At 44.8% G+C, this 11730-nt stretch overlaps 1 protein-coding gene across 2 annotated transcripts; it reads right to left on the reverse strand.

The window, feature by feature from the left end:
- Positions 1-8723: 8723 nt before the first annotated feature.
- Positions 8724-10907, reverse strand: TBCC (tubulin folding cofactor C). Of its 2 annotated transcripts, XM_024766332.1 has the most exons (2): positions 10795-10907; positions 8724-10176 (listed from the first exon to the last, which is right to left on the reverse strand). In XM_024766332.1, the coding sequence occupies exon 2, from the start codon at positions 10099-10101 to the stop codon at positions 9070-9072; it is 1032 nt and encodes a 343-aa protein (XP_024622100.1). In that variant the 5' UTR covers positions 10102-10176; positions 10795-10907; the 3' UTR covers positions 8724-9069. The 2 variants fall into 2 exon arrangements, with proteins under 2 accessions (XP_024622100.1, XP_024622099.1); XM_024766331.1 differs by lacking the exon at positions 10795-10907 and having other exon boundaries at positions 8724-10479.
- Positions 10908-11730: the final 823 nt, after the last annotated feature.

The following is an 11730-nucleotide window of genomic DNA, read 5'->3' on the forward strand; positions in this document are numbered from 1 at the left end:
TACATTTTGAAGCTCTGTAATGGGGCATACAAGCTTAGACCTATTATATCTTCCTGTGAATTGAGCCTTTTTCATCTTATAGGGACCTTTTCTTATCCCTAGTAAAGTTATTCTTTACAGTCTGTGTTTTCTGATATTAATAGATCTGTACCAGCTTTCTTTAATAGTATTTGCCTGATAATTTTTAGTCTTTCACTTTCAACACTTCTCAATCCATATGTTTAAATCTATCTCTTGAAAACAGTATATAGTTGATTTTTAAAATCCAGACTGACAATCTGTGTTTTAAGTGGAAGCCTTATTCTATTTGCATTTCCTGTGATTACTGATGTATTTGGATTTATTTCTACCAAACTTATTTAGTGTTTTTTCATTGCCCAACTTTTTCTATGCTTCTCTTTTTTCTTCTTCCCTTTATTTTGACTTCTTTAGGATTGGTTAAGGTGTTCTTCCTCCTTTAACTTTTCCCTTTTTACCAGTTACAAGTTATACGCTTTATTACTATGTTTTAAATAATTATCCTGGAAATGTTTTCATGTATATTTAATAAAGTCTAAACTTAAGTATATTTTCCTTCCTTTAGGATAATACAAGGGTCTTAGAACATTTTTTTAAAGATTAGTGACGCATTGGCAGAATTTTTTTTTTAATACAGTAGTTGTTTTTATTTATTTACTTATTTTTATTTTTGGCTGCGTCGGGTCTTGGTTGCAGCAGGTGGGAACTTTCGTTGGGGTGCGGTCGGGGTCTTCGTTGTGGCGCACAGGCTTAATTGCCCCACGTTCCCGGACCAGGGATCCAACCTGCCTGCCCCGCATTGAAAGTCGGATTCTTTTTTTTTTTTTTCTTTTTTTCCAGTATGCGGGCCTCTCACTGTTGTGGCCTCTCCCGTTGCGGAGCACAGGCTCCGGACGCGCAGGCTCAGCGGCCATGGCTCACGGACCCAGCCACTCCGCGGCCTGCGTCCCCCGCATCGGCAGGCGGACTCTCAACCACTGCGCCACCAGGGAAGCCCGGAAGTCGGATTCTTAACCACTGGACCACCAGGGAAGTCCTTTGTTATACTTCTTAATCCCCTCCCCACCTTCCCTTTCCCCACTGGTAACCACTAGTTTGTTCTCTGTATCTATGAGTCACAAGCAGCACTTTTTATTAAGCCCCCTGGGGACATATCCCAGTCAGTAGGAGCTACTGTACTGAACAAGTTAATTTGTTCCTTATCGTCAGTTACAAGTCAAGCCACTTCAGGTCTCACCCATATTTCCAGCGCTGGAAACACATTTCCTACCATAAAAATGCCAAAATTGAAGATGAAAAGAAATAAAAGTAAAATATGAATATACAGCAAACATAAACTAAGTATGTATAAGGTCAAAAAGCTGTTGTTGATGTTCTTTTTTTTTTTTTTTTTTTTGCTGTACGCGGGCCTCTCACTGTTGTGGCCTCTCCCGTTGCGGAGCAACAGGCTCCGGACGCGCGGGCTCAGCGGCCATGGCTCACGGGCACAGCCGCTCCGCGGCATGTGGGATCTTCCCGGACCGGGGCACGAACCCGTGTCCCCTGCATCGGCAGGCGGACTCTCAACCACTGCGCCACCAGGGAAGCCCTTGATATTCTTTTTGAGGAAAATTTGTGCACAAGTTGGGTTTGCTAATGTTTCTTAAACTACAGCTTCAATGAAATGTTCTTGGTGAATGTCCATAAGCCTTCTCATTACTCAGGGACCTTAAAAATCTTTCAACGTTCCAGGCATCTTTCTTGGAAATTTCCATAACCAATGAGATGTGTGTGAATGCCCCTCCCCCTCTCCTCCCTCCTCCATTTCCTTCTCTTCAAAGATTACAGCTAACTTTTGTGTAAGTCTCGGTACGTTTGTATTGGCAGTGGAAGCTTCCCTTTTGCCTTTCCTGTAGAGGTCATTCTTTGGTCTTTCTGAGAAGTTATTCCTTTTTCTTTTTTAATTTTATTTTTTATTTTTGGCTGTGTTGGGTCTTCATTGCTGTGCGTGGGCTTTCTCTAGTTGTGGGGCTACTCTTCGTTGCAGTGTGCGGGCTTCTCATTGCCGTGGCCTCTCTTGTTGTGGAGTACAGTCTCTGGGTGCTCGGGCTTCAGTAGTTGTGGCACGCGGGCTCAGTAGTTGTGACTTGCAGGCTCTCGAGCTCAGGCTCAGTAGTTGTGGCGCACGGGCTTAGTTGCTCTGCAGCACGTGGGATCTTCCCAGACCAGGGATCGAACCCGTGTCGCCTGCATTGGCAGGCAGATTCTTAACCACTGTGCCACCAGGGAAGTCCCAAGAAGTTTTTCCTTTGATGTCTTATCTTTTCTTAAACTTCTTAAAAGACAATGACTGCTGAAATTATTGCTTGACTCAGAGGCATACCGGATTCTCTGTATCTAATCATGCTGCCAGGCCTTCTAAAGTTCTGCCATCACATGAATGTCTTCGGAATTGGCCTACACTTCTCACTTTCTTCAAATTTTTTTCTTTCCCTCGAAAATTGTCTCTACTGGAGAATGCAACAACTTGGCCTCAGAGACTGGCTCATGCACTTTTCTTTCTTGCTCTTATTGTCTCAAAATATCATGCTTCGTTCTCACAGAGACTGAGGGAAATCCCAGGAGACTTCCCAGATTGGCTTTTGCAAAATTTTGGCAAGTGCAGATGGACTCAAGCTGTGTGGGAACTGCTTGAGCAAAGACCAGAAAGTATGGCAGAAGGTGTTTGTAGGAAATATCTTCCATTTGTTCCTCCAAATCTATTATTTACTTTTCTCCACCCTGGAGCTGTCCTGGGAGCTGGCCCCTATGGACTGCATCAACAGACTTCCTTGCCCTAAAATTGGGAAACAGACGTCCTTGCCCTAAAATTCTGATTGGGTTCAGCCAATGGAAGGCACAATTGAAGAGAGTTTTGAAATTCCTGTTGCTCTTCGGCCCACAGGTCACAACGGATTGGCTACATCCCTCTACTGTAGGTCACAGCTCCTGCCACGTAGCGTGCTCTCTTTCTGGTTTCAGGTAACAGTTTTGTCCCTTCAGCCCTAGGAATGATAAGAGGTATTGCACTATCTGTTATTGCTTTTCCTAAACTCTACCCACAGCTTTGTAAATAGCTCCTGTGTTAGGCTTTTCTTAAATTATCCATTTTAAGTGTGCCATCTGTTTCCTGCCAGGTCCCTCACTGATACAGTGTGTTTGATTAATGGGACTTATTTCAGACTAGTTGGAGCATGAAGTAAGTGTGTGTGCTGAAACAGTAAAACATCATGTAGGAACAGTAGGCTGAAAGCAGGTGGTGGAGGGACTTGTCTTCCAAGCCAGGGAGTCCAGCAGGCTATGGGAATCTCAGAAGGTTTTAGACCAGGAGTGACATGCTTTAAGAAAACTAATTTGGTAGCTGCATGCAGAATGCTTTAGAAATTGGAGCTGAGGAGACAAGTTAGGAGACAATTACTATTACAGAAAGTTAACATTTTGTAACTCTCAGATTGGCAAAGATCCAAAAATTTGATAGCACAGTATGTCAATAAGGATGTGAAGAAATAGCGCTCTCAGTCATTGCTAGTGAGTGTGTAAATTGATAAACCTCCTCAGAAGGCAATTTGATAATATCTATCAACATAATAAATGTTCATAACCTATCGATCCTGCAATTCCACTTCTAGGTACCTAGCCTACCCCTAAGAACCCACTGCACATATGCTAAATAATTTATGTATCAGGGTATTCATTGTAGCATTTTTCTACTGGTTAAAGATTGGAAACAACCTAAATGTTCATCAGTTAGAGACTGGTTAAATAAGTATGGCACATTCCATATAACAGAACACTAGGCAGCAGTTAAAGAGAATGAGATGACTGCATACTTATACGGGAAGATCTCCAATATAATGGTAAGGACAAAGGCCAAGTGCCCAAGCATATACAGTGTGCTTCTACTGGGGTGGGAGGATAGAAGGGTACATTGCACTTAAGTTTGTAAATGCAAAGACCAGAAGAATACAAAGGAAACAGGTAAAGGGTGGTTGCTCTCCAGAGAAAACTGAATCACTGGGATCAAAGGAAGGAGGGAGATTTTATTTTAATCTTTTTGTACCTGTACATGAATTATCTGTTTTTAAAATCCATTGCGCTATCGTCTCAGAATCAAACGTCTACCTGGTTATCAGTTCTAAAAATTAGTTTATGTATAGCTTTCTTGGTGAAATAAACACAACTAAAAGGTATTCAACTAAAAAATATTTTTCAAAATGTAATAAATTACTTAAATGCCTGCACAGAATGCTGAGCTTGGTTACCAGGTGAGTAAATGGCCTTGAATTTTTTGCTTGGTCTTGTCAGTTCTTAAAGTTCCGAGTGTAACAGTATCTGAAAATTTGGAAAGCAGGCCTTTGAATAGTAACTACTTCCTTCTGTGAGTGCTGCTGATCTGAGTTCAGCCAGGGAATTCAAACCCTGGATTGGTGGTTAAAATAGAAGCCTTACTTAAGGTCCCTTCGAACCAGGAGAGGTTATATTGATAATAATAGGGCACTACCCTATCGGAGCTCTCAGGGTTTCTCTCTCATGATTGTTGTTTCATTCATCTGATTTTCAACTAGGCCGTAACCTCCATCAAGGAAGAGCACATGCTTACCTTGTTTACCATTGTGCTCTTAGCACCCAACATGGAAAAGTTGCATAGTGGATGCTCAAATATTTATTTAGTTGAATTGAACATGGCTTTTGTGTCATATTGTCCCTGCCCTTCTTGAAACTTAAAGCTAGTAAATAACTGACCGTCTAATTGTAATGGCCAACTCATTTATAAGAGAAGAAAACTGTCAAATAGTGCAATTAAGTTTTTGAGTTGGTGGTGAAACTTTTGAATTAAATGTAATTTAGCTGTCCAATTTCTGTGGTACTACAGTAATTGCCATGATGTTTATAAAACGTATTACCATGTAACATTACCCATAGAAAGTTGAATCTTTACATCTTGCTGTTTTTATTTCTGCCTGATTAACACAATTAAAACTAAATTTTTTTTGTTAAATACTGACTCTTGCATTGCAATCAGAAGTTCAGCATTAAAACTTATAATTGACCATTTCTTCTATTCTGATGCAGTTGAGACTAGAGTAACAATTTTTTTTAAATTTTGCATTATATTGTGCATAATGGGTTTTTTATTTTTTTGGCTGCATTGGGTCTTCATTGCTGCGTGTGGATAATTTTGCATTATATTGTGCATAATGGGTTTTTTATTTTTTGGCTGCATTGGGTCTTCATTGCTGCACGTCGGCTTTCTCTAGTTGTGGCGAGCGGGGGCTACTCTTTGTTGCGGTGTGCGGGCTTCTCATTGTGGTGGCTTCTCTTGACACTTTTATAATACTCATATAATACTGTACTAAGTTGTATTTAACATACCTGATCATAAACGAAGTTTAATAAACTGATTGCTTGATTAATATGCAATTCTATTGCTTTTCCAGAGTTGATCTTAATGAAAATATATGGTCATTACACTTATTGGTGAATATGCCCTCACTGCAATGACCATTGTCATTAGATTTGCTTGATAAAAACTTACTAAAGTGACTTTAAGTCAATGCTTTTAATTCAGGGGTGTGACTTTAATATAGATTTGTTTTGTCTTGTTGTTGTCTTTGTAAAAAACAAAAAAAATCCATCCCAGTTTAAGCGTAGGGAAACATATAGGGTCTATCTTCCTGAAACGGCAGAGAGACTTGAGAGGACAGGATGAACAGGCAAGACCTTCCAGGGAAGGAGCTGACATGATATGGGCATCACTCATCACTTGGGGCATCACTTATTTTAGTTACAAGTTGCCCAGCTCCAGGACCAGACGCAGACTGCAGAAAAAGTTTTGCTTGTCTTATCCAACGTTTTTTAAATGCCTGAATTTGTCTGCCACGTGATCTGGTCCCCCACTCCCTAGCGACTTACTCTCAGCAGCCTTACTCATGGACTTCACCTGCCTGGCCCTGGTAAGCACTGGGTGCCTGGAGAAGAGTGACATCCTTAAAATATACATGGAACTTGGGAGGGAAAGAAGTGAAAATGGAGATTTTAAGAATATATGGAGGGACTTCCCTGGTGGCACAGTGGTTAAGAATCCGCCTGCCACTGCAGGGGACACGGGTTTGAGCCCTGGTCCAAGAAGATCCCACATGCCGCGGAGCAACTAAACCCATGTGCCACAACTACTGAGCCCACGCACCTAGCGCCCATGCTCCACAAGAGAAGCCACCGCAGCGAGAAGTCCACACACCGCGACGAAGAGTAGCCCCTGCTCGCGGCAACTAGAGAAAGCCCGCGCACGGCAACAAAGACCCAACGCAGCCAAAAATAAACAAATAAATTAAAAAAAAAAAAAAAAAAGGATATATGGAATTTGAGGGAATTCCCTGGCAGTCCAGTGGTTAGGACGTGGTGCTTTCACTGCTGTTTGCCCAGGTTCCATCCCTGCTTAGGAAACTAAGATCCTGCAAGCCGTGAGGCGTGGCCAAAAAAAAAAAAAAAAAAAAAAAAAAAAATATATGAAATTTGAAAGGCAGGTGAGCCCAATAAGGGTGGAGGCTAGGGACAGACACAAGACTATACATATCGGTTTAGAGTTGAGGCTCTGACAGAATGAATACGAAGAAGCTAATGGCAAAACTTTGGGCATCACTCATATTTAAGGGCTACAAATCATTAGAATCCCAATGAAGGGAAGGAAGCTGACATAAGAGAAACAGGTTAGAGAAAGGTTATGGCCAAGGAAAGAGAGAACTTCAAGGATGAGTAAACTGTACCTAAAACAAAGAAACAAAAAAGGGTAAACTGTACCAAGAGTAAAAAAGCTGAGGAGGGGGAGGGGAGGGAGCCGGTAGATTTGGCGGTTAGGCCACTAATACCATCAAAGAGCAGTTTCAGCAGAGAAAAGTTAAAATTACAAAGACTGAAAGAGTGAAAAATGTAGGTGTATGTGGACACAGCTATTCTTTTAAGATGTCTGACACACAGGGAAGCAGCTGGAACATCATTCAGTGACATGTAGGGTGGAGGACCTCAGGATCTGGTGTCTTAAAAGAAAAAAGGCCAGTGGAAAGGGAGGCCATAGGAGGTTGGAGGGGATGGGCACAAGCGGAAGAGGAATCTCTGGGCAAGAAGAGATATGCCTCTAGTAAGGAAGAAGACCAGCAAAGATGGAAATGTTTTCAAATACTGAGGGACGTCAGTCAGGGGGAGCTAGTTGGATGGCCTACAACTGGTCGGGCAGTCAGCAGAGTTACAGGTGTAAAATTGTGAGCTTTAGTGGAAAAAGGTTGGGAATTCCCTGGCGGTCCAGTGGTTAGGACTCTGCGCTTCCAATTCAGGGGTCCCAGGTTCGATCCCTGGTCGGGAACTAAGATCCTGCAAGCCAGGTGGGGCAACCAAAAAAAAACCAAGTATGGTTTATTCTTAAGTGCACTTGTGTTAAACTGTCAGTCTCTAGGGGCACAGCTTTAGGATACCGGTCAGTTTCTAATGTAAAGATATGGTTGAAAATTTCATTATATGTTGTTTCTTTTTATCATAAGGATTAACTCTCCCAAGCAAACGATTTTCCCTCTTGTTTGTGGATGCTGCCAACTGTGAAATTGATTAGGATCCCTTTTCAAGTTAGCTAATAGTTGAGGGGAAAAAAAATCAGGATTCACCTCCAGCTAAGGAATAGGGCTTGGCAGCTTACATTTTTTTTATTGGCTTCATTTCTGCCTCCAATCCGTCATTCTACCCTTGTTCCTCCTTGTCATTTGTTTTCATTATCTTGTTACATTTCACATATCCTAGAAGCCACTTTAAATCCTTTTTCAGAACAAAAGAGAACATATAATATTAAATACATAAATACTTGAGATATTTAAGCACCTTAATACTTGTGGTAATTATTAAATAAAAAGCACATCCATAGTTACAAGACCACTAGGCCCAAAAAAGCTTTTTGAAAATCTTACAACTTTCCATTTAAGAATAATGAGTGATAGTATATAGAGCAGAAAGCCAAATTTGTAACAGTAGTGAATTACAGCAAAATGGGTGGAAAAATCAAGACTCAGCCAGATGTTTGCCTCAATTCTTTTTGTATGAGGATAGATATGTAGCGCCATTATGCCTCAGAATTTAAGAAAAGCAATTTTCCCTCTTTACTTTTGGAAGCTTTCTTTCCAACTCAATTAACACTATTCAAAAATCAGTATCTAGTAGAGGTTAAGAACGTGGGCTCTGGAGCCAGACTACACGATTTCAAATCCCAGTCCACCACTTGGGCTGTGTGCCCTTTGGGCAACTTATCTGTTTCCTCACTTGAAAATTGGAGTTAACAGAAACTACCCTCATAATATTTTGAGGACTTATAATAAGTTTACATGAGTAAGGTGCTTACAATGGTGTCGATAACATTTTAAGTGCACAAAAAATTGGCAGCTATAACTATTTTGGCTTTACAGGTGATTAAGACTCATGAGGCTCTTGGGGTCCGTGCCAAAAGTCTGGATCCAAATAAGTCGATGACTAGCTGGATGCCAAAAACCCAAGCTAACATGTAACTGAAGACCAGAGAGGAATATTTCCATTGCCCCACTGAAAAATACGCATGGAAGTCAAACCGCAATTCAAAAAAGCTCTTGGTTAATGGCAGTTTGAACACGTTTTGATACCTTACTTCAACATTAACTGGCTCCTACTAGCCCTACTGAATTTGTTTATTAAACAAATATTTATTGAAGGCTTACTTCATTCTGCAATAAGTTTTAAACACCACAAACCATTAAAAACCACACTCTCTTCCCCTTATGGCTTCAAATTATCACCGTCAAACAAAAACTCTGTAACATCACCAAAATAGCAAAAATTCTTTAAAGTGCTAGACCTGCCACAAATTTAATGGAAATCCAAAGTAGGAGCCTATCACAATCTAAAGCCTTAAAATAATGAAAACAGCGTGACAAGAAGTAAATTTTGGGGTCCCATTAGCTGGAGTCAGTCCCACAAGGGAGTGTATTTGGTAGGAGTGAAGAAAAGAGTGACAATTGCTTAGTCTCACTGGATCCTTCGCTCTTCTTCAGGAAGAATACTCCAGTTTGGGGAGGCTACATCACGGGCCAGCCAGTTGAAATCGTCAACGTCGCTCCAGTTATTTTTGCTCCTGTCTAAACCAGAGCCCTCGAAGTCCTTGTCGATCCCCGGGTAGCTCCAGGTGTACGGGGCGAACTGTATCCCGGTGCAGTCCTCCACGATGGCCCTGCTGGTCACCTGCAGGAAGATGCGGGTGTCTTTCGTGGTGTGTACGCGGAGCTGCTGGCAGGCCACGGCCAGCACGCAGTCACTGCAGTTCTCCAGGAACACGGAGGTGGACACCGGGCCGCAGAGCAGCGTGCAGCCTCGAGCCTTGGTCAGCCGCAGGGTGTTGGGATTGCCATACAGTTTGATCGTGCAGTTAATCAGTTGGGTCAAAAGGACGTCCCGCTGGTGCAGCTCCTCGTCTCTTTTCTCCAAGACTTGGGACTGCAGATTGGAGAAGCCGCAGATCCAGCTGGAGTCGAAGCCTTCCTCCTCCTTCAAGGGCGGCGGGGAGGCCAGGATGCCTTCCGCTGCCGGGGCGCCGGGAGCCGAATCTACTTTGGTGGCTGAAGCAGCATCCTTCCTGCGGGTCTTGAAAGCGAAACGCTTCTTAGGCTGCAGCTCCTGGCGACGTTTGGCCAGTGCCTCCTGCAGCCGCGCCAACACCTCTTGCCCCTGCCGCAAGTCGTAGGCGGCCAGGAACAAAACCGAGTCGTTGAGTAGTTTCTGCAGCCCCTGCAGCCGAGCGGCCGCCTCCTCCAGCTGCTCGACGGACTCCCCGCCTTCCAGAAGCTCTTCCACTGCCAATCGCTCCCGAGAGAAGGCGGCGGCGAAAAAGTCGCTCTTCTCCTCCTCCACCTCCTGGTTCTGCCGCTTTTGCTTCCGCCTTTCCACCTCCAGTTGCCGCTCATGTTCTCGACTCTGAAGCCGCTCAGGCACCAGGCTCCGGCCCCTCTGGGATCCCAAGTCCCTGCTCGCCACAGCAGTAGCAGAGCCACTAGCAGTCTCCATCTTGCCTTCAAGCTTCCTTTCTCCTGCCTTCCTTCCTCCCGGCGCGCCCTCCGCGAGGCCTCCCACCAACGCGCCCTGTGATTGGCCGGACATGCTGACGTCAGACCCCGGCCTTATTTTCTTCACCCATTGGTTCCTCTGCGTTGGAGGGGGCGGGGCTATTGGGCGGGGCCGACTGACAGAGTGGGTGGGGAGACAAAGGTCCTTGTGGATGGGTAGGGTGGAAGGCAGGCGGGGGAAGCTTTTTTTCCTCTTAAAGGGGCAGGACTTATATCCGGGATTGTGGGGTGAGTTGCAGCAGCGGCAGCTGCACATGTGGGTTTGTTTATAAGAACAAGGTTAGAAACTCGCAGGCCTCCCCCTCCCCCCAGCTCCTTCCTACTACCCCCTTACAGGCTGCAGATCCGCTACTGGTGGGGGGAATGTGTGCCTGTGGTGGGTGGGTGGGACAGGTAGTGGTGAGAAAGATGGAGGGGGGGGGGAATATTACACCGCCCGGCCCGCGCCGGAGGAAGCGGCAGCTGGAACAGCTACGGAGCCTTTTGCATGCCTCTGTTATTCTCCTTCTCCCTTCCACCACCGCTTCCTCCCACCCATTCCTGCCGCCCCTAAACCCTCATCCTACCACCCCACCCCACCCCCGCCGCTGCAGTTCCGCGTGGCCGGGGCTCCAGGATTCCCGCAGTCACTTACGGGGCCAGGAGAAGGCGAGGGGCACCGGAATGGGAGAGACTGGGTTCCTCACTGCAACCAGGTTCAGGGGGCCCTGGGAAAGTCTAAAAACGGCTTATTTTTTTTGCCAATTAAGCTGCTGGTCTCGCCGGGGTGAGACCCCAGACCCGGACTCGGCTGCTGTCTGAGGGGCAGTCGGTTGTTAGGAAAGTGATGGGGGAAATGTTACATTATTTCTAGAAGTGGTGGGAGGGATTTGTCACCGGAAGTGAAGGAACCTAGCCTAAAGTCAGGACCAGCCAGAGGTGTGAGTGTGCACCCCGGACGGCGCAGTCGCTGGCAAAACCCAGGACAGCTGGCCAGGCCAGAACCGGGGCGCGGCCGGCAGCAGGCGCGGGGCGACCTCGCATGCTCGGTGCAACCCGGCAGAGCGCCGGGGCCTCTTACCCGGCCCACCCTTCCAATCTTCGGTTTCACCTTTATCTCCACCCCCTGTTCCCAGACTCCGTCGGGGTATTTAACTGCCCGAGAAACACATTTGAAATTTCAATGATATACCTGCATTTTGATGCAGAGAAGGATGGGAGGAAACAAGAGAATTAAGACTCATTTCCAGTTTTTCACGCCCCACACTCTTCCTTTCCTTCCCATTGAAAGCCGAAACCACAGCTAAACATAAATTCCTGTCTTTCTCCGCTGAAAGTCAGCACAAGTCACACTGGCAAATTCCACGGGGGGGTGGGGTGAGGGTTATTGTGTGTTTGTGTGGGTAGACGTGCACCTGATGGAAACGGGGTTACTAAAAAAAAATCCTGTGCTTGCGCTTGTAGTATATATTCTAAGTTTTTGTTCTCTTTGTTTCATGGGCGAGATAGATGGAGGCTTTTGGTTTTTTGTGAGGTATGGTTCCAAGGCTGGTGAATGAAATATAACTGGTTATCTTGTCTTTGGGTAGTC

Source organism: Neophocaena asiaeorientalis, unplaced genomic scaffold (genome assembly GCF_003031525.2).
Source record: "Neophocaena asiaeorientalis asiaeorientalis breed wild unplaced genomic scaffold, Neophocaena_asiaeorientalis_V1.1 scaffold46, whole genome shotgun sequence".
NCBI lineage: Eukaryota > Metazoa > Chordata > Mammalia > Artiodactyla > Phocoenidae > Neophocaena > Neophocaena asiaeorientalis.

Excerpts from the sequence above, each read along its gene's own strand:
- TBCC (XM_024766331.1), bottom strand. The coding sequence starts at position 10,416 with ATGTGCAGCTGCCGCTGCTGCAACTCACCCCACAATCCCGGATATAAG.